Below are 21,577 nucleotides of genomic sequence, written 5' to 3' on the forward strand. Positions count from 1 at the left end.
TGAGTCACAGTTTGTGCATTTGTGGGGTCAGGACTTTGGGCCAGACCTAAGGGTGGTGAGTGGGCGCTAGGCTAATATTGCCAGAGATAAATTGGACTGCAATACTTTGCTCATCACCATGAACCCTTTTCATCTGTTTCCTGGCTTGAAGCCTCTAGACGAAAAAAACTGTTAACTTGGAGCTGTATGAGCAGGATGCTATGCCAAACAGCTGAATTGTAGGGACTGCTCCCTCCGAGACACCCTAGTCCACTCCTCTATCACCCCCAACAGCCCTTCCCCTTTGCCTGGCACCTTCCCGTGCAAGCGCAGGAGATGTAACACTTGCCCCTATACCTCCCCCCTTCCCACTGTCCAGGGCCCCAAACACCCCTTCCAGGTGAAACAGCGATTTACTTGTGCTTCTTGCAATCTAGTATACTGTATTCGCTGCTCACAATGAGATCTCCTCTAGATTGGGGAGACCAAACGCAGATTGGATGACCGCTTTGCGGAACACCTCCGTTCAGTCCGTAAGGGTTACCCCGAGCTTCCGGTCGCCTGTCATTTTAATTCACCACTCCATTCCCACTCGGACCTCACCATCCTTGGCCTCTTGCATTATTCCACGGAAGCTCAACGTAAACTCGAGGAACAGAACCTCATCTTCCGACTAGGCACTTTGCAGCCTTCCGGACTCAATATCGAGTTCAACAATTTCAGATCATAACCTCGGCCCCCATTACATTTTTACTTATATTTTTTTCCACCCCTTTGTTTTGGGTCTTCCCTTCCCCCCCACCTTTCCTTTTTTTTCTCTCTTCTCTCTCCCACATGGCAGCTGTCTCTTATCCTGCCAGTACACTTCACACCTAATCTGAGCCGTCTTTTGTCTCCACTGTCCTATTAGCATCTCGTTTGGTTTTGAATACCTCTTAATGTCTCTTTTACTTCTTTTATTCTATCGCAGCCCTGACTTCGATCTATTTTATTTCCTTTCCAGTTTTGAAAAAGGGTTTCGACCCGAAACGTCAACTCTAATTTCTCTCCACGGATGTTGCCTGGCCTGCTGAGTTTTTCCAGCATTTTCTGTTGTTATTAGCTGAATTGTACATCTCTGTTGCTGAAAATGGTGGCTGGTGGAGTGATTGAAGAATACTTAGACACATTATATGACAGAAATGTTATATACTCACGAACTCACTGAAGGCACATTGACTCCCAATTCTCTATCTCCAAATGCCAGGCCAAAGTTGAATCCTATGATTGCCAGTGCTTCCCCTTCATGGTGAGTTAAATTGTGGATTTATGCACATTCTCCCCTTGTAGCCTACCTTTCCCTGGCATTGTGTGCTGTCCTCTCCTGCAGGAGGAATGCATTGTGTTAATTGCCTGCTTCAGTCTCCAGATCCTGCAATTGCAATCTGTCAGGATTTATAGAATGAATGGTAGAAAGGGTAGGCGTAAGGGAGCAAGGACTTTGGATGAGAGACTAGTATGCATTACAGGATGTGAGATATTTTACATGAGTGCTGCCAAGTTTCATTGCTTCTGTGGCAAGGGACAAAGTGCCATGTAATACCCCAATGGGTATTGCTTGAATATTGGGGTAAGGAATACCCATTTGCTTTTCTGTTTTTCGGTATGCTGTCCTGATATTCAGTTAACAATCTATGTTCGCTGATCTTGTGAGATCATTAAACTTCTTGCCATATTGTAAGAAGGTCTTTAGGGTTATTGAGGTGCCACTCACAGCCACATGCACCTCCTTTCATATGAGCTATGCTGCTCCATTTGACAGCTTCAACTCATCTATTCCAACAATTTTTTCCCTCCTTTCTCTGATTTCTGACAACAGGAGTCCAACATCAGCCTCTGAAAAGATTGATACTTGCCTTTTTCCTTATCCTGCAGCTGCCATTGTTTCCCTCTGACCACAGCCTGTCCTTTAAATGCATGTAGCCTTTTATATGATGAAGTTATGACCTTGCTTCATTTCCTGTGTCAACCTTTTCCATTATAAATTGCTTTGCCCATATTTATAATGGAAATTGCCTCTGTAAACTTGTCATGCTATAATTACACCTGCCTACCAGTGGTGGCACTGTAGTGCCCGGTTTTCTGTCACCCAGCTCCTCAGCTTCTACTCCAGGGAAATTCCTATGCTACAACCAACTCTATTTCTCTGCTTCCAAAATTGCCATAATTTTTGCTATTTAAATAAAAATAATAATGTAAAATCAAAATATTATATAAAAGTAAGGACAGAGTGACTTTAAAATGGGGACTCTTACACTTGCAGGCCCTAGTCCATTTATTCTCTGCCCTCTAACCTCAATTCTCCTGAAGCTATACTTGGTCTTGACTCTGCATGTGCAATGACATGGAAGATCAACCAATATGAAGTAAAACTTTATACAACTGATAATGCCATACATTACTTAGCTATATGATGTATTAAAGTTGAGATGTTATATTAACAGATGAATTACATAGATTTACATAGAATATACAGCTCAGAAACATTCGGTCCAACTAGTCTCTGCTGGTGTTTGTACTCCACACAAATTTCCTCCCATTCCTCTACCTCATCCCAGCCTTTCAACATATATTTCTAGTCTCTTTTCTCTCATGTACTCATCTAGTTTCCTTTTGAAAGCATCTAAGCCTCAACCACTTCCTGTGGTAGCGAGTTCCACCTTGTAACTACTCTCTGAGCAAAGAAATTTATCCTTATTTCCCTATTGGATTTATTAGTAACTATCTTGTATTTATGACCCCTAGTTTTGGATTCTGCCACAAGTGGAAACATTCTCTCCATATCTACCCTGTCTAACTCATTCATAATTTTAAAGAACTCTATCAGGTCACCTCTAAGTCTTCTCTTTTCTATAAAAAAAGCCCCAACCTGTTCAATCTTTCTGGATAGCTGTAATCTCTCGGTTCTGGTACCATCCTTATAAATCTTTTTTACACTTTATCTGGTGCATCTATGTCCTTTTTATAGTATGGCGACCAGAACTATGCACAGTACTCTAAGTGCAGCCTGACCAGGGTTCTATACAAGTTAAAGATAACTTCACTACTTTTGAATTCTATACCGCTAGAAATAAATCCCAGTGCTTTGTTAGCATATTTAATTGCTTTGCTGACCTGCAATGCTGCTTTTACGTTCACCTGTATCCCCTTTACTCTTCTACCCCATTCAGTTTCTTATTTTCTAAGGCAGAAAAGGCCTCTCCTCCTAGATCTTGCTGGGCAGGACCAAAATCAAATCAAATCAAATCAACTTTTATTGTCATTGTTAGTGCACAAGTGCAGTACAACGAAATGTAGGCTTGCGGCTCCCGAGAGTGTACATTTGGATTAAGACATTTAAACATTCAACATACATTTGGCTTGTAGTATATTAACATAACATAACCATAATAAAGTGCATTGGCAGATGTGCAGGCTTTAGAGTTTGTTTGTGGAGTTCAGTAGGATGACAGCCCTGGGAAAGAAGCTGTTCCTAAATCTGGTCGTACGGGTGCGAATGCATCTGTAGCGTCTCCCAGATGGCAGGAGGGCGAACAGACTGTGGCTGGGGTGGGTAGGGTCTTTGATGATGGACCGTGACCTCCGTAGACAGCGTTTCTGGTATATGTGCTCTATGGTCGGTAGCCGGGTGCCGGTAATGCGTTGGGCAGTTTTGACTACCCGCTGCAGGGCTTTCCGGTCATAGTAGCTACAGCTGCCATACCATACTGTGATACAGTTTGTCAGGATGCTCTCTATAGTGCAGCGGTAAAAGTTAGAGAGGATCAGGGGTGACAGGTTACATCCCTTCAGCCGCCTTAGGAAATATAGGCGCTGCTGGGCCTTTTTCACCAGAGAGGGAACCACTCCTGTCTGCACAGCATTTTAAATAACCAATTCCTCCTGTCTGACATAAAACAGCCTCACAGCCCCAGGAAGATCAATTCAATTTCACTTACTGGAAAATTAATTTATTGCAAATTAGTTTTAGCTAAAAGGACAATCACAGAGAGGGAATCTGAAAGGCTCTGCAGCCCACACAAGCTGTCAATTCACTCCCATCTTTTCTTAGAGATATCAAGATTTGACACAAGCAGTGTTTAAAACAAGCTGATTTATTAAAATCCAACCTAGTTCTAGGGTTATTCACACCTCCATAAACAAAGCCCAACTACAGTTACTATAGAATAGTACAGCACAGCACAGGAGGCCATTCAACCCATCGAGTCTGCGCCAGCTCTTTCGAAGAGCAATCCAGTTAGTCCCACTCTGCCGCCCTTTTCCCATATCCCTGCAATTTTTTCTCCTTCAAGTATTTATTCAATTCCCAAACTTTAATGAACATGGTTCGGTCCTGGATGTGATATCAGCAGCACAGTTGAACCACTGCAGTTAAATGTGAACACGCTGGTGTAAGATGAGCATGTGAGTCTGTATTTCAGTTGTGCAGGTCTTATTAGTTTTGTGATAGGGTAATATGCTACTTAAAATTTATTTTCCACTTCTTCTTTCATATTAGTTTTTTAAAGAAAACATATGTAATACAATTATTGGGGGCAAGAAATGAAAAAAGCTACATTTTGTTCCAAAGTATCTGAACACTCATCACAATAGAAATTAGTTAAAAAAATAAAAATTACAAGAAATGGGTAAAGAAATGAACACAGAGCTAATTAATATTGTTTCAAACAGAAATTAAAACATTTGAAAGTATCTTCAAAAAACTTAACTTGGAACAAAGCTTTTGGCAAAAAGAAAACCATGAAGAGAATTATAGAATAGTTGGGGTGAAGTTCAGCTCAGTTTAAGTTCTGATAGGGAGCAGTCCGTGCACCTTCCGATTCACAAATATCAGATGCCGATATCAGCTCTTAAATGCGGTTGGAAACATTGATACAAAACGATATTATTATGAAAGATATGCAAACCCACAGTCAGTGGATGAGCCGTCAGTGGCGTAACTTTTCTTCAAGTAGTCGTGGCCGAGTGGTTAAGGCGATGGACTAGAAATCCATTGGGGTCTCCCCGCGCAGGTTCGAATCCTGCCGACTACGGTAAATTATTTTTGATTTAAAAACAGACGTGCGAAAAATTAAATGTTAATCCATTGCATTAAATTCACCGGATGTGCCTCCATCGCAGTAACTAGCTTGTGATTTGATTATTTTTTTGAGTGTATTTAAGGAGTCTCCTGGGTCGGAGTCGCTTTGGGTGCGGATTGCGCCGACGTTCCGCCGTGGGCTGGGCGCCCCGCCCTGTGACTCGCAGCAGCGCTTTACACTCGCACTCAGCGCCGCTTGACAGTGAGAGCAACACCGAGCCTTTCCTAGTCCCCAACAGCTGCAGTACAACCAGCGACATGCCCGAGGGCCTGATCACATCCAGGTAGGGAGAGGGAGGCAAAGTTCGTGCAGCCACAACTTCACCGACCTCCAGTCCCTCCTTCGGCTTGTGGAGTCGGCTTTGCAACACCAGCTCGCAGCGCCGCGCTTCCTGGGTTTCTCGCCAGGGCAGAGCCTTCAGTTACTTTCTGAAACATTTCGGTGTCGCCCTTTTGTCACTTTAGCTGCTTATTCATGTTGATAACATGTCGACACGGTGAGGCGATGATGCAACAGAAGTCGGAACTTCACCTCCTGGGGATAGGCAGGAGGGTCGTCATTTCTTTGTATATTATAAATAAATTAAATGTCGTGTTATAATTTTGGCCGCACCCAGTCCAGTCCAGGGTCTATAACACACAACAACTATTTTAGGGCTAAATTTGTACACTCGCTAAGGCCACGGGATAGCTGGTGTGTTAAATTGGAAAATGTCACATTGGTGCAGTAGGGGGTGATCTTCTGAGTTTGAGCAGAGACAGCTTTTACTCTGTGGGTGCATTTGTATTGTGAGTTTAAAGTTGGTGCAAAATTAAACTTGAAATTTCAATCAGACCCGACCTGACTCTAGAAACAAGTGGGTGTGAGATGCCCTGGACCAGGGTGTCCTGTCCCACTTCTATTTGACTCTACATAGTGTATTTCTGGTTATGGCGTTGTACCTAGTTTACAAACTGTTGTGGTGCCTTTTGGACCCACTGGGCACTTTTTAAATCAGTCAGTTGATCTTAAGTGGTCAGAATCATCTCTATGTTCTCTAAATATTTAACTGTTGGGAGCAGAGCTCTGTGTATGCATGTAACCATGGTAGGTACTTTCTGCTTTCTCAACCCTCTTCCCACCCACCTTCCCTTCCAGGCCTTCATGTTAGCTGATATTGTTAATGGTTCCCTCTACTCGGGTACTGTCCCCCTCCCCATCAGACCTGCTGTTATCAAGACCCTCGACGACTCTGTCCTTGCAAACTACTGCCCCATCTCCAACCTCCTTTTCCTCTCAAGTCCTTGAACACGTTGTCGCCTCCCAAATCCGTGCCTAGCTTTCCCGCAACTCCAAGCTTAAATCCCTCCAATCAGGTTTCTGCCTTGCCACAGCACTGAGATGGCACCGATCAAAGTCACAAATGACATTTATGACTGTGACTGTGGTAAACTGTCCCTTCTCAACCTATCTGCAGCCGTTGACCACTCCATCCTTTGTGCCTCTCCTGTTGTCTAGCTGGGTTGGAATGCCTTTGCCTGGTTCCATTCCTATCTATTCAGTCATAGCCAGAGAATCACCTGCAATAGCTTCTCTTCCTGCTTCCACATGGTTACCTGTAGAGACCTCCAAGGATCTGTCTTTGGCCTCCTCCTATTTCTCATCTACATGCTGCCCCTTGGCGATGTCATCTGAAAACATGACATCAGTTTCCACATGTATGCTGACAACACCACTCCTCCCGATCCCTTCACTGCATTTGATTTTCATGCTGCTTGTCCGACATCAGTATTGGATGAACAGACATTTCCTCTAATTAAATATTGGGAAGACTGAAGCCATTTTCCTCGGTCTGCACCACAAACTCCATTTCCTGACCGACTCCATCCCTTTCCCTGGCAACTGAATCGGACACTTTGCAACCTTGGCATCCTATTTGATCCTGAGCTGAGCGATGCTCTCCATCACTAAGACCGCCTATTCCACCTCTGTAACATCACCTGTCTCCACCCCTGTCTCCGCTCATCTGCTGCTGAAGCCCTCATCCATGCCTTTGTTATCTTTAGACTCAACTATTCCAATGTTCTCCTGGCTGCCTGCCACCTTGTGTAAGGGGTGGTGTGTGGTGGTTTAGTCAGCTTCACCTCTGACTCCCTTGAGCAGTTCGAATTGCTCCCACGCCCTCTTTGTTCTAGACTTTGGACTTATTTGAGGGTTGTAATGAAACTTGCAACAGACACCTGGGTTGGTCAAAATAATTCAGATCTTTATTTTGAGACAGGAAAATATACAATTAAACTTATACTCTAAAAGGGTGGGGAACACTCGGAATATGCGAGGGAGAATTACAATAGACAAAAATCCCTTACCCTCCCAACCCCACTATCCTCACTAGGTTGAAATCAAGAGGACCAGGAAATGCTCACCAAATGACTTTCTTGACATTTGTAGAGGTTCGTGATTTCGGGGTTCTCCTTAGTTGTGGCAGTAGAAGACTGCACCTGTGTTGGGTCTTCAGTTTGGGTTTGTCCGCTGATGCGGTTAGCTGCGCAGTTGGATGTATCGGGTGAGTACCCAATTTTCTTTGGTAAGAACATAAGAAATAGGAGCAGGAGTAGGCCATACGGCCCCTCGGGCCTGCTCCGCCATTCAATAGGATCATGGCTGATCTGAATTTAGACTCACGTCCACTTCCCTGCCCTCTCCCCGTAACCCCTAATTCCCTTATCTGCTAGGAAAATGTCTATCTCCATTTTAAACTTATTTAACGTTGCAGCTTCCACAGCTCTCTGGGGTAGCAAATTCCATAGATTTACTACCCTCTGAGTGAAGAAGTTTCTCCTCATCTCAGTTTTGAAAGGGCAGCCCCTTATTCTAAGATTATGCCCCCTAGTTCTAGTCTCGCCCATCAGTGGAAACATCCTCACCGCATCCACCCGATCAAGCCCCCTCACAATCTTATATGTTTCGATAAGATCGCCCCTCATTCTTCTGAACTCCAATGAGTAGAGTCCCAACCCACTCAACCTTTCCTCATACGTCAACCCTCTCATCTCTGGAATCAACCGAGTGAACCTTCTCTGAACCGCCTCGAGAGCAAGTATATCTTAAATATGGAAACCAAAACTGCACGCAGTATTCCAGGTGTGGCCTCACCAATACCCTGTATAACTGCAGCAAGACTTCCCTGTTTTTAATACTCCATCCCCCTTGCACTAAAAGCCAAGATTCCATTGGCCTTCCTGATCACCTGCTGCACCTGCATACTAACTTTTTGTGTTTCATGCTCCAGGTCCCCCAGATCCCTTTGTACTGTAGCACTTTGCAGTTTCTCCATTTAGATAATAACTTGCTCTTTGATTTTTTCTGCCAAAGTGCATAACCTCACACTTTCCAACATTATATTGCATCTGCCAAATCTCTGCCCACTCACTTAGCCTGTCTATGTCCTTTTGCAGGTTTTTTTTATGTCCTCCTCACTCACTGCTTTCCCTCCCATCTTTGTATCGTCGGCAAACTTGGATATGTTGCACTCGGTCCCTTCCTCCAAATCGTTAATATAGATTGTAAAGAGTTGGGGTCCCAGCACTGACCCCTGCGGAACACCACTAGTTACTGATTGCCAGCCCGAGAATGAACCATTTATCCCAACTCTTTGTTTTCTGTTAGATAGCCAATCTTCCACCCATGCCAGTATATTACCCCCAATCCTGTGATTTTTTAAAAATCTTGATCAGTAATCTTTTGTGTGGAACCTTGTCAAATGCCTTTTGGAAGTCCAAATACACTACATCTACTGGTTCCCCTTTATCCACCCTGTATGTTACATCCTCAAAGAATTCGAGCAAATTTGTCAAACATGACTTCCCCTTCGTAAAACCATGCTGACTCTGTCCTATTAAATTATGTTTATCCAAATGCTCTGTTACTGTTTCCTTAATAATGGACTCCAACATTTTGCCAACCACAGATGTTAGGCTAACTGGTCTGTAGTTTCCAGCTTTTTGTCCACTTCCCTTCTTAAATAAGGGTGTTACATTAGCAGTTTTCCAATCTGCCGGGACCTTTCCTGAGTCCAGGGAGTTCTGGAAAATGATCACCAATGCATCCACAATCCCTACCGCCACTTCTCAAGACCCTAGGATGTAGGCCATCAGGTCCGGGGGATTTATCCGCCTTAAGTCCCATTATTTTACTGAGTACCATCTCAGTGATTTTAATCGTGTTTAGCTCCTGCCCCCCCGCCCCTATTGCCCCCTGTTTGTCCAGTGTTGGGATATTTTTAGTGTCCTCTACTGTAAAGACTGATTCAAAGTATTTGTTCAGCGTCTTTGCCATCTCCATGTTCCCCACCACTAGTTTCCCGGTCCCATCCTCTAAGGGACCAACGTTCACTTTAGCCACCCTTTTTTCTTTTTATATAGCTGTAGAAACTCTTGCTATCTGTTTTTATATTTTTTGCTAGTTTACTTTCATAATCTATCTTCCCTTTCTTAATTAAGCTAAGTTTTAGGGTCTTTTGTGTCAAAATCTTACCCGGGGTAAGTCAGACTAGCCTGTAGAGTGGAAACAAGTCTTGGATTTTTGGTGGTTGGTTTCTTGTTGGTAGCGGTGGCCCAATATTACCTGGTTGGTGGTAATATTGGTAGTTGTTGGTTTCTTTAGGCCTTCGGTTGCCGCGACTTTCCTTTTTCTTCTGTTTCTTCAAGTCTCCGATGCTGATCTGTTGAGCTGTACTGTGCTCTTGCTGACTGAGCTGAACTGTTGATCTTACTGTTCTTGCTGTACTGAACTCTGGAAAAAGCAGGCCTCAATTATACTGGTTTGAAGCCTGGCTTATCTGACTGCCAAATCTTGGGTTTCTTTGTTAAATTTGGCGGGCTTGTTATTTTTAATAAGTTTTAAAACTTTAACGAGCTTTGGGGATGGTCCATCTAACTTTAATTGGCCTTTAACTGGTTTTGGGATTGCCCTGAAACTAGTTTAAAAATGCAAAATGTTTGTAAATCTCTCTGGTTTTGGACTGCTGTTTGATTGTTTCCTGTTGGGCCATGTTCTTTCCTTTGTGTTGCTGTGGGCATGTACTGTTTTATTCATGTACTTTGTGGCTCTGCGATTTTCGGTGGGAACAGGTTTTATTGTCTTTATGTAAAGGCTGAGGTGGCCCAGGACATTCCCAGACGGCCCAATATCCAAACTCGGGGGCCCATCCCACCTTCCCTGTGTCGCAGCTTTTCGCAAGTCTGAACATGCCTTTTAAACCAGCCAAATCTTCCTGGGGTTTTTGATTTTTAAATCCCTTTGGCCCAATATTTCCTTCAAACAGTCCAATATCTCTCCTTTCTTCCTTTTGGGGGAAAATGTGTAATTTTGCGATCCTTACTCTTGCACCCTGGCCAATGAAATTTTAATTTAATTTGTTAAGTTTCTTTTAAAGTTATTTCAGTTAGTCTATTTGTTTATGTACCCATCAAGAGTACACTTGCACCCTCTGTAAACCCTGTATGTTTCCTAACTAGCACCAAATCCTGCTCACCCATCCTGTGCTTGCTGACCTACATTGGCTCCTGGCCTGGCAACACCTTGATTTTAAAATTCTCATCTTTGTTTTCAAATCTCTCTATCCCCTCCATATCTCTAATCTACTTCAGCTCTACAACCCTTCGCGACCTCTGCACTCTAATTCTGGCCTCTTGTGCATCCCTGATTTTCATTGCTCCACCGTTGGCGGCTGTGCCTTTAGCTGCCTGGGACCTAACTCTCTAGAATTCCCACTCTAAACTTCTCTGCCTCTGTACCACACTCTCCTCCTTTAAGATGCTCCCTAAAGCTACCTCTTTGACCAAGCTTTTGGTCACCTGCCCTAATATTTCCTTATGTGGCTCGGTGCCAAATTTTGTCTGATAATGCTTCTGTGAAGAGCCTTGCGACATTTTACTATGTTAGAGGCGCTATATAATTGCTGCTTCTTGTTGTTGGGAAAATAGGATATTTCCTGGCTGGAACCCATATTATGGTGAGGTGTGTATCTGATGATGCCCTGACCTGGACTGCTTGATGGCGTTTGCTGGTGCTGGGTGCTTGAAATGCAAACTTTCTGCCATTTAAATAAAATGCCAACAGGCATGTTGAAGTCTGTAGGTGCTGAATATTGACGACTGCCTCTTGCCAATTACTATTATAGACCAATGAGTATGGAAATAGGTTTTTAAGTATATTAATGGTCTGGTTGTACTAGTGTACAGAGATGGATTGGCTTTAGCATTGATTTGACACATGCTGGTATCTCTTGGTAATGGACTTGACACAACCATTACCACCTAGTTCTAAACTAGAATACTAACTCCTAGCTGCCTGAGTTAAAGGAAGGATTGCACTTTTAACAAATAAGAGGCTATTAATCTTGAAATATGTCATTTGGTTAATAACATTTCCCAGATTATTGGAGTGACTTTTCAACAAACTAGTCGTCTCACGGTTGTAGCTTCTTCACCCAAGCAGCTTGTTGCAGTGAGATAGTATATTTTGGTAGCAACTGCATGTAATACTACAGCATCTTCTGTTGGGGCAATATTGGAAATAGCATGCTTCAATTTAGAAAGTTCTATCAATATGTGATACTTCAGTCTCATTCTGTGGTACTTAAGGCAGCACAACCTGTTGCTGAAACTGTCTGAACAGTGTCATTGGATAGTTGTAAAGTATGGTATTTGGGAGGCCTTTTTTCTTAAGTGGTGGTGTCTCTAAATGCTTTCAATAATTAATCCTTTATTGTAATTTTATTTTCATTGTAGAGCAATCCAGAATGTGAATACTGGAATAGACTTGTCAGTCCCAGAGTACCAGGAGATCCATGGCAAGCTGATGTCTGGTCACGTTGAGTATCAGATTGTTGTTGTCACTCAACTGCCTTCCTTCAAATCTGCAAAGCACAAGGAAAAAGATGTTGTTCAGTTTGTGGTAAGTGAAGAAGAAGTCACAACACACTTGTTAAGAGAACACAATTCTGATTTTAATTGTGGAATGATCAAGTAAAAAAAGGGCATGTACCATTCAGTTACTGAGAACATTAGTTTAAAATGGCTGTGCTCACAATACCTGCTCTCAGATTCTCAAATGTGCAAATGACCAGCTTAACCATTGCCATGGTAAACTGTATTGGTTCAGTCACCTGATAGTTCCAACGACAGACCTTTTTGTCAGATTCTATGACATTGTACATTGTGAGTTGTACTTGAGTGCTTTTCCACAAACTGGATATTGCAATACTATTCTCTTTTATGGTGTAAGTGTATACTTAGAGCTTGTATCACTTCTAAAATTGGTGGTGAGAAAAGTTTGGAATAAAAAGGGGGGAGAAATTGCTGTTTACTTTTATATATAAAAAAAAAAGTAATGTGGTGGCTCCAAGATTTTGGAGCTGCTGTGGAAGTGAAGTGACGAATAGGACAGGCAGATCACTGAGCTATCCTCTCTTCCTGGATGCGGAGTGAGCCATTCGCCCCTCTGCAACACCCTGATAGATGTATTGTGGCTCCTGAGTTTACAATGAACACCCGCTCTGTCGGCTCAACCCCCGTATATGTTTGCATAGAGTATTCAGCCCATTGTGCCTTTGAAAGAGCTATCCGACTAGTCCCATGCCCCTGCTCTTTTCCCATAGTCCTGCAAATGTTTTCCTTTTCAAATATTTATCCTATTCCCTTTTTGAAAGATAGTATTGAATCGGTTTCCACTACCCTTTCAGGCAGTGCAATCCAGATCACAACTCGCTGTGAGGGGAAAACAAATCTTCTCCCCACTGGTTCTTTTGTCAATTACCTTAAATCTATGCCCTCTGGTTACTGATCTTCTGCCAGTGGAAACCATTTCTCCCTATGTACTCTATCAAAACCCCTCTTAATTTTGAACATCTCTGCTAAATATCCCCTTAACCTTCTCAGCTCTAAGGAGAACAATCCCAGCTTCTCTTGTCTCTCCACACAACTCCCTCATCCCTGGTACCATCCTAGTAAATCTCCTCTGCACCCTCTACAAGGCCTTGACATTCTTCCTAAAATGTGGTACTCTACTGAGCCCTTGCCAGTGACTTATAAAGGTTTTGCATAACTTCCTTGCTTTTGTACTCCGACTCTAAAGCCCAGGATCCTGTATGCTTTTTTAACAGCCTTATCAACTTGTTATGCCACTTTCAAAGATTTGTGTATGTACATCCCCAGGTCTCTCTGTTCCTGCACCCTCTTTAAAATTGTGCCATTTAGTTTATTGGCTGCATGAATGACATTCTCTTGTACTTACGCCAGCTACTGGAAGGCACCTTTTGGATTAACTCTGCTCTGTGAACTTGCCTGATGATTATTTTTACTGTCCAAAAACTTGTGTCTACCTGCTGCTGACCTGTACAGGTTTATACTGCCGTGAGGTTACATTTTGGAAAAATCAGTGGTGTGTTTATTATGTAAAATGTGTGGAAGAGAAGACACAAGGGGTGGGTACCTTTTTCTGCAATATATGATCACTTAGAGCAAGACATATTAGTGACATCGAACATGGCTTCAAAAAAGGTCATGTCTTGCACATTTGAGAGATTTTCTGAAGAAGTCACCAAGATGGTGGATGAGGGAAGCGCAGTAGACATTGTCTACTTTAGACTGTCAAAAACTTTTGACAAGGTACTGCACAAGAGGCTTCTCTACAAGATCAAAGCCTCTGGTATTCTTGGTAATATTGATTGAGAGCTGTCTGGAAGGCTGTAGGCATAAAGTCGAAATCGATGGATTCGGATCTGTTTGGAGACTGGTCGCCAGTGGTGTCCCGCGGGGATGCGGTGTCGCCCGTGGTGTCCCGTGGGGATGTGGTGTCCCGCGGGGATTCGGTGTCGCCCGTGGTGTCCCGCGGGGATGTGGTGTCCCGCGGGGATTCGGTGTCGCCCGTGGTGTCCCGCGGGGATGTGGTGTCCCGCGGGGATTCGGTGTCGCCCGTGGTGTCCCGCGGGGATGTGGTGTCCCGCGGGGACTCGGTGTCGCCGGTGGTGTCCCGCGGGGACTCGGTGTCGCCGGTGGTGTCCCGCGGGGACTCGGTGTCGCCGGTGGTGTCCCGCGGGGACTCGGTGTCGCCGGTGGTGTCCCGCGGGGACTCGGTGTCGCCGGTGGTGTCCCGCGGGGACTCGGTGTCGCCGGTGGTGTCCCGCGGGGACTCGGTGTCGCCGGTGGTGTCCCGCGGGGACTCGGTGTCGCCGGTGGTGTCCCGCGGGGACTCGGTGTCGCCGGTGGTGTCCCGCGGGGACTCGGTGTCGCCGGTGGTGTCCCGCGGGGACTCGGTGTCGCCGGTGGTGTCCCGCGGGGACTCGGTGTCGCCGGTGGTGTCCCGCGGGGACTCGGTGTCGCCGGTGGTGTCCCGCGGGGACTCGGTGTCGCCGGTGGTGTCCCGCGGGGACTCGGTGTCGCCGGTGGTGTCCCGCGGGGACTCGGTGTCGGGACCATTGCTCTTTATTTTTATTAATGGTGTAGGTGTTGTTTGCAGATGATGTGAAGATCTGAGCGAGTGTCAGGACTGTAGACGATGCTTGACAGTTTCAGGCAGATCTTGATGTGTTTAGGGATTGGGCTCGTAACTGGCAAATGATGTTTAATTTGGAAAAGTGCAGTGTTGTGCATGTGGGCCAGGCGAATGCTCATGCATACATCCCTCAGAGAAAAGCATTAAAGAAGGCGGAGAAAGACAAGAGATCGTGCCATTCTAGTGCAAAAATCTCTAAAGGTTCATGAACAATGCCGTGAACCAATAGCTAGAACAAATAGGGTGTTGGGTGCATTTATAGGACAATTGACTGAGACAAAGCATACTATTGTCCTTGTATAAGACCTTAGTCCGGCCTTAGTTGGAATACTGTGCCCAGTTTTGGTCTTTGCACATGGTGTGTGATATTGGGGCTTTGGAAAGGGTGCAGGGCGGTGGGGGTGGGTGGGGGGGGGGGGCACTAGAATTCCCAGTTTAAAACATCTTCGTTATCAAGATATGCTAAAAGAGTTGGGACTCTACACTTAGGGAAGCGTAGACTTAGGGGGTGATCTAATCAAGGTTTATAAGATGATGAAGGGAATAGATTCAGTTCGAGTTGGTTTGTTCCAATTAAATAGATTAGGGAGGACCAGGGATCACAATTTTAAGTTGTATAAGGCCAGATCTAGGTTAGATGTTAGGTGGTTCTTTTCCCAGAGAATTCCATTATACAAGACCCTGTGTATCAGTTATTCATTTGAGCAAGTGAAACAACTAAACAGTGGTAAGGGAGATATATTCTTGGAAAAAGTCCTCAATCCTGCTGGTGTCCTAGTGCTAAAGCCTGAGTCTGTAACACTGCATGGCAGCAGTAAAATTGGGGGGATAAAACAGTTTTTTTTTAGGAAGGCTTACTTACTACAGTATCTTAATGGTTTTCCTTACCAATGTTGCATTCTAATTTTGCTACTAATAGTTAAAATGATAAAATGAAGTTCAGACTCCTGCTGGCCTCCCAATTCTCTCAAAATTCACATGTGGATAGCTGAATTTTTTTTAATTAGTTTGTTTATGGGATGTGGACGTCGCTGGCAAGGCCAGCATTTATTGCCTAACCCTAATTGCCCTTGAGAAGGTGGTGGTGGTGAGCCGCCGCCTTGAACCGCTGCAATCCGTGTGGTGAAGGTACTCCCACAGTGCTGTTAGGGAGTGTGTTCCAGGACTTTGACCCAGCGACGATGAAGGATCAGCGATATACTTCTAAGTCAGGATGGTGTGTGACTTGGAGGTGGTGGTGTTCCCATGCGCCTGCTGCCCTTGTCCTAGGTGGAAGAGGTCGTGGGTTTGGGAGGTGCTGCCGAAGAAGCCTTGGCGAGTTGCTGCAGTGCATCTTGTAGATGGTACACACTGCAGCCATGGTATGCCAGTGGTTGAGGGAGTGAATGTTTAAGGTGGTGGATGGGGTGCCAATCAAGCGGTCTGCTTTGTCCTGGATGGAGTCGAGCTTCGAGTGTTGTTGGAGCTGCACTCATCCAGGCAAGTGGAGAGTATTCCATCACACTCCTGACTTGTGCCTTGTCGAAAGGCTTTGGGGAGTCAGGAAGTGAGACTCGCTGCAGAATACTTAGCCTCTGACCTGCTCTTGTTGCCACAGTATTTATGTGGCTGGTCCAGTTTAGTTTCTGGTCAATGGTGACCCCAAGATGTTGATGGTGGGGGATTCGGCGATGGTAATACCGTTGAATGTCAAGGGGAGATGGTTAGACTCTCGCTTGTTGGAGATAGTCATTGCCTGGCACTTCTGTGGCGCGAATGTTACCTGCCACTTATCAGCCCAAGCCTGGACATCATCCAGGTCTTGTTGCATGCGGGCATGGACTACTTCCTTATCTGAGGAGTTGTGAATGGCGCTGAACACTGCAGTCATCAGCGAACATCCCCATTTCTGACCTTATGTTGGAGGGAAGGTCATTGATGAAGCATCTGAAGATGGTTGGGCCTACGACACTGCCCTGAGGAACTCCTGCAGTGATGTCCTGGGGCTGTGATGATTGACCTTGCTTTGTGCTAGGTATGACTCTAGCCAGTGGAGCATTTTCCCCCCAATTCCCATTGACTTCAGTTTTACTAGGGCTCCTTGATGCCACACTCGGTGAAATACTGCCTTGATGTCAAGGGCAGTCACTCTCTCACCTCATCTCACCTCTGGAATTCAGCTCCTTTGTCCATGTTTGGACCAAGGTTGTAATGAGGTCGGGAGCTGAGTGGTCTTGGCGGAACGCAAACTGGGCATCAGTGAGCAGGTTATTGGTGAGTAAGTGCCACTTGATAGCACTGTCGATGACCCCTTCCATCACTTTGCTGATTGAGAGTAGACTGATGGGGCAGTAATTGGCCGGATTGGATTTGTGCTGTTTTTTCTGTACAGGACATATCTGGGCAGTTTTTCACATTGTCAGATAGATGCCAGTGTTGTAGCTGTACTGGAACAGCTTAGCTAGAGGCGCAGCTAGTTCTGGAGCACAAGCCTTCAGCATGATAGCTGGGATGTTGTCGGGGCACCCTTTGCTGTATCCAGTGCGCTCAACCGTTTCTCGATATCACGTGGAGTGAATCGAATTGGCTGAAGACTGGCTTCTGTGATGGTGGGGACCTCAGGAGGAGGCCAATATGGATCATCCACTCAGCACTTCTGGCTGAAGTTGGTTGCAAACGCTTCAGTCTTGTCTTTTGCACTCACGCGCTGGGCTCCACCATCATTGAGGATGTGGATATTCATGGAGTCTCTTCCTCCCGTTAGTTGTTCAATGGTCCACCACCATTCACGACTGGATGTGGCAGGACTGCAGAGCTTTGATCTGATCCGTTGTTTGTGGGATCGCGTAGCCCTGTCTATAGCATGCTGCTTCCACTTTTTAGCATGCATGTAGTCTGGTGTTGCAGCTTCTTCAGGTTGGCACCTCATTTTTAAGTACGCCTGGTGCTGCTCCCGGCATGCTCTTCTACACTCCTTATTGAACCAGGGTTGGTCCCCTGGCTTGATGGTACAGGTAGACTACCCTTTATCCGAACTTCCGAAAACCGAAACCCTCTAAAAACCGAAGGTTTTTTCGTCCAGCGTAAGTCGTGCGCACGGACCCCCGCCGACCCCCCGCGGACCCCCGCCGGCGCCGACCCCGACCGTAAGTCGGCGGGGGTCGGGGCCGGGGGGGGGGTCGGGGCCGGGGGGGGGGTCGGCGGGGGTCCGCGGGGGGGGTCGGGGCCGGCAGGGGGGTCGGGGCCGGCGGGGGGTCGGTGGGGGGTCGTGCGCACGACCCCCCGCCGACCCACCTTCCGAAATTCTCCGAAAACCGAAACACGGCTGGTCCCGAGGTTTTCAGATAAAGGATAGTCTACCTGTAATGGTAGAGTGAGGGATGTACTGGGCCATGAGGTTACAGATTGTGGTGGAATACAATTCTGCTGCTGCTGATGGCCCACAGCGCCTCATGGATGCCCAGTTTTGAGCTGCTAGATCTGTTCTGAATCTATCCCATTTAGTATGGTGGTAGTGCCACACAACACGATGGAGGGTGTCCTCAGTGTGAAGACGGGACTTCGTCTCCACAATGATGCGGTGATCACTGCTACCAATACTGTCATGGACAGATGCATCTGCGACAGGTAGATTGGTGAGGACGAGGTCAAGTAGGGTTTTCCCTTGTGTTGGTTGCCTCACCAGCTGTCGCAGGCCCAGACTGGCAGTTATGTCCTTCAGGGCTTGGTCAGTAATGGTGCTACCGAGCCACTCTTGGTGATGGACATTGAAGTCCCCCACCCAGAGTACATTCTGTGCCCTTGCTACTCTGTGCTTCTTCCAAGTGGTGTTCAACATGGAGGAGTACTGATTCTGGATGTATAACAAGCAGTCTGACAATACAGAGGCAGTGGAGGGGTCAAGAGAGGTGGTGGAGAGGTAGAGCTGAGTGTTGTCAGCATACATGTGGAAACTGAGCTTGTGTCTGAATGATAACATAACAAGAAATAGGAGCAGGAGTTGGCCATTTGGTCCCTTGAACCTGCTCTGCCATTCAGTAAGATCATGGCTGATCATCTACCTCATCTCCACTTTCCTGCACTATCCCCATATCACTTGATTCCCTTAATATCCAAAAAACCATCGATCTCTGTCTTGATAATACTCAATGACTGAGCCTCCACAGCCCACTGGGTAGAGAATTCCAAAGATTCACCACCCTCTGAGTGAAGAAATATCTCCTCATCTCAGTCCTAAATGGCTGACCCCTTATTCTGAGACTGACCCCTGGTTCTAGACTCCCCAGCCAGGGGAAACATACTCCCTGCATCTACCCCGTCAAAGCCCGTAAGAATTTTGTATGTTTCATTGAGATCACCTCTCATTCTGCTAAACTCGAGAATATAGGCCTAGTCTACTCAATCTCTCCTCATAGGACAACCCCCCCCTTCCCAGGAATCAGTCTGGTGAACCTTCGTTGCACTTCCTCTATGGCAAGTATATCCTTCCTTGGGTAAGGAGACCAAAACTATACCTAATACTCCAGGTGTGGTCTCACCAGGGCCCTATACAATTGCAGCAAGATGTCTTTACTCTTATACTCAAATCCTCTTGTAATAAAGGCCAACATACCATTTGCTTTTCTAATTGCTTGATGTACCTGCATGTTAACTTTCAGTGATTTGTGTACAAGCACACCCAGGTCCCTCCGAACACCAACATTTCCCAATCTCTCACCATTTTAAAAAATACTCTGCTTTTCTATTTTTCCTACCAAAGTGGATAACTTCACATATTCCATTTGCCATGTTCTTGCCCATTCACTTAGCCTGTCTATATCCCCTTGAAGCCTCCTTGCATCCTCCTCACAACTTACATTCTCACCCAGCTTTGTATCATCAGCAAACTTGGATATATTACATTTGGTCCCCTCATCCAAATCATTGATATAGATTGTGAATAGCTGAGGCCCAAGCACTGATCCTTGTGGTACCCTACTAGTTACAGCCTGCCAACTGTTGCCAAGGAACAGCATGAAGGTGGGGGGAGGGGGATTATACTTTTGATTGGGACGTGGTGTATACCACTGTTCAAATGATGGGGGTTATCTCCTTTTGCTTAACTCCAAATTGGATAGAATAGAACATGGGAAATGAGGTGGGCTCAAGATTGACAGCAACAGTGCATGGAAAACGTATGAGCAATTGCCATACGGGGCGCATATTTTCCTGGGGAACTATATCCTAGGAACCCTGGAATGGTGCACAATAAACTGTTGCCTCACAGCGCCAGGGACCCGGGTTCGAATCCGGCCTCGGGTGACTGTCTGTGTGGAGTTTGCACATTCTCCCCGTGTTTGCGTGGGTTTCCTCCGGGTGCTCCGGTTTCCTCCCACAGTCCAAAGATGTGCGGGTTAGGTTGATTGGCTATGATAAATTGACCCTTAGTGTTAGGGGGATTAAATACGTGGGGTTACGGGGATAGGGTGGGATATGTGTTGGTATAGGGGTTACGGGGATCGGGTGGGATATGTGTCGATGCAGGCTCGATGGGCCGAAATGGCCTCTATCTGCACTGTGGGGTTTCTGTGATTTCTGTGTGAAAGAGGAAATTACGGAGTAAGTGACTTGTGCCTTTATGCCACCTGGGACTTTAGCTGTTACCCTTGTCAAAAGCAGGTAATTATCATCGCTCCGCTCCCATTAAAATCAATGGTGATTGTGATTTTCCTGAATTTAAGTCACTTTTCACGCTGCTGCCACTTAGAATTAGAAATAATGGCTCCAAGGTTGGTATGGAAAATAGAGAACCAAAATCAAATTGTATTCCATGGTGTTCTTTATCTTTTACTTGGAACTTTGTTGCTGTGATGGTGACTATCTGGAAACGTTTCATCGGCCTCAATTTGCAAAAGGTAACTTTTGCTCGTGTTTAATTAGTCGAGTGATTTAGTTTTCTTAATCTTTGCCATGGGCTCGTGGGTACTTTAGTAGGGCATCAGTGTTTATTACAAAGCTCGATTTATAGATTAAAGTTTATTTAGGAAGTTACGCTTTCATTCACTTCCACTAGGTGCAGGCCTTCAAGCTGAAGATTGTGCGGTCACTGAATGCACAGTAAAGAGGAGCATCATGGGAGCTGTGGTCTTGCCTGCCAGAAGTGCCTTGTGACAACCGCTGACATGCCTCAATTTCTAATTATGCACAACATCAAGTTGGTTCTGTGCCTTATACCCTTAGTTTTCAGCAGATAAAGGGAAACATTTACTTCCAGTCTGTACATCTTCACCAAAGTGACTGACTTGAAAGACTACATGTACACCAGATTTAGATGATTAGCAGGCTCTTTGGATAACTTAATGGCAAATGCGCCACCTAGTATGGTAATGCCGCATGCAGATCAAAAAGATTCCAGATTTCATCTTTGATCTAAGTTAGATGATCTTGCTTTGAGGTGATCGAGTGCTACTCGTTTCCTTGGCCTCCTTGATCTGGGGGAGGCTGGCGGGGTGGGGGTGGGAGAGTAGGGAAATCGGCTACATTTATCACTGCTGATTGGTAAACAGTGACCTCTGCTGGAAAGTACATTTGTGGATGTTGGGTAAGCACAGGTTTGGGCATAGCTATGATACCGTCAGTGGTTAAAAAGTTTATTAACTCTTCCTGCATAGGCTCAAATTAAAATGGTGTCTTGAGCCAATTACCGGTAATTGTAGAGGAGTCTCCCTGCTGTCTGCCACAGGGAAAGTCATCGCAAGAATCCTCCTTAATTGCCTTCTCCTAGAGTCGCAATGCAGATTCCGCCCACTAAGGGGCACAATGGACATGATCTTCACTGCGCGTCGACTACAAGATAAATGCAGGGAACAGCACCAACCGCTGTACATAGCCTTCTTTGACTTCACAAAGACCTTCGACACTGTTAACCGTGAGGGATTATGGAGTGTCTTCCTCAAATTCGGCTGTCCTCAAAAGTTTGTCGC

At 45.6% G+C, this 21,577-nt stretch overlaps 1 protein-coding gene and 1 non-coding gene across 2 annotated transcripts in view; both read left to right on the plus strand.

Annotated features, from left to right (window-relative positions):
- The first annotated feature begins 4,969 nt into the window (after positions 1-4,969).
- trnas-aga (transfer RNA serine (anticodon AGA)) lies at positions 4,970-5,051 on the plus strand. The gene has a single exon. It is a non-coding gene; the product is annotated as a tRNA-Ser (tRNA).
- A 141-nt stretch (positions 5,052-5,192) lies between these two features.
- hs1bp3 (HCLS1 binding protein 3) overlaps positions 5,193-21,577 on the plus strand; it is a 151,204-nt gene continuing 134,819 nt past the window's right edge. The window contains exons 1-2 of the mRNA XM_085996833.1: positions 5,193-5,382; positions 11,873-12,038. Coding sequence (XP_085852959.1) covers positions 5,357-5,382; positions 11,873-12,038 — 192 coding nt within the window. The 5' untranslated portion in view covers positions 5,193-5,356. The remainder of the gene's footprint in view (positions 5,383-11,872; positions 12,039-21,577) is intronic.

The sequence above is a fragment of the Somniosus microcephalus genome, chromosome 9 (assembly GCF_052327205.1).
Source record: "Somniosus microcephalus isolate GS21.2 chromosome 9, FLI_Smic_1.0, whole genome shotgun sequence".
Lineage (NCBI taxonomy): Eukaryota > Metazoa > Chordata > Chondrichthyes > Squaliformes > Somniosidae > Somniosus > Somniosus microcephalus.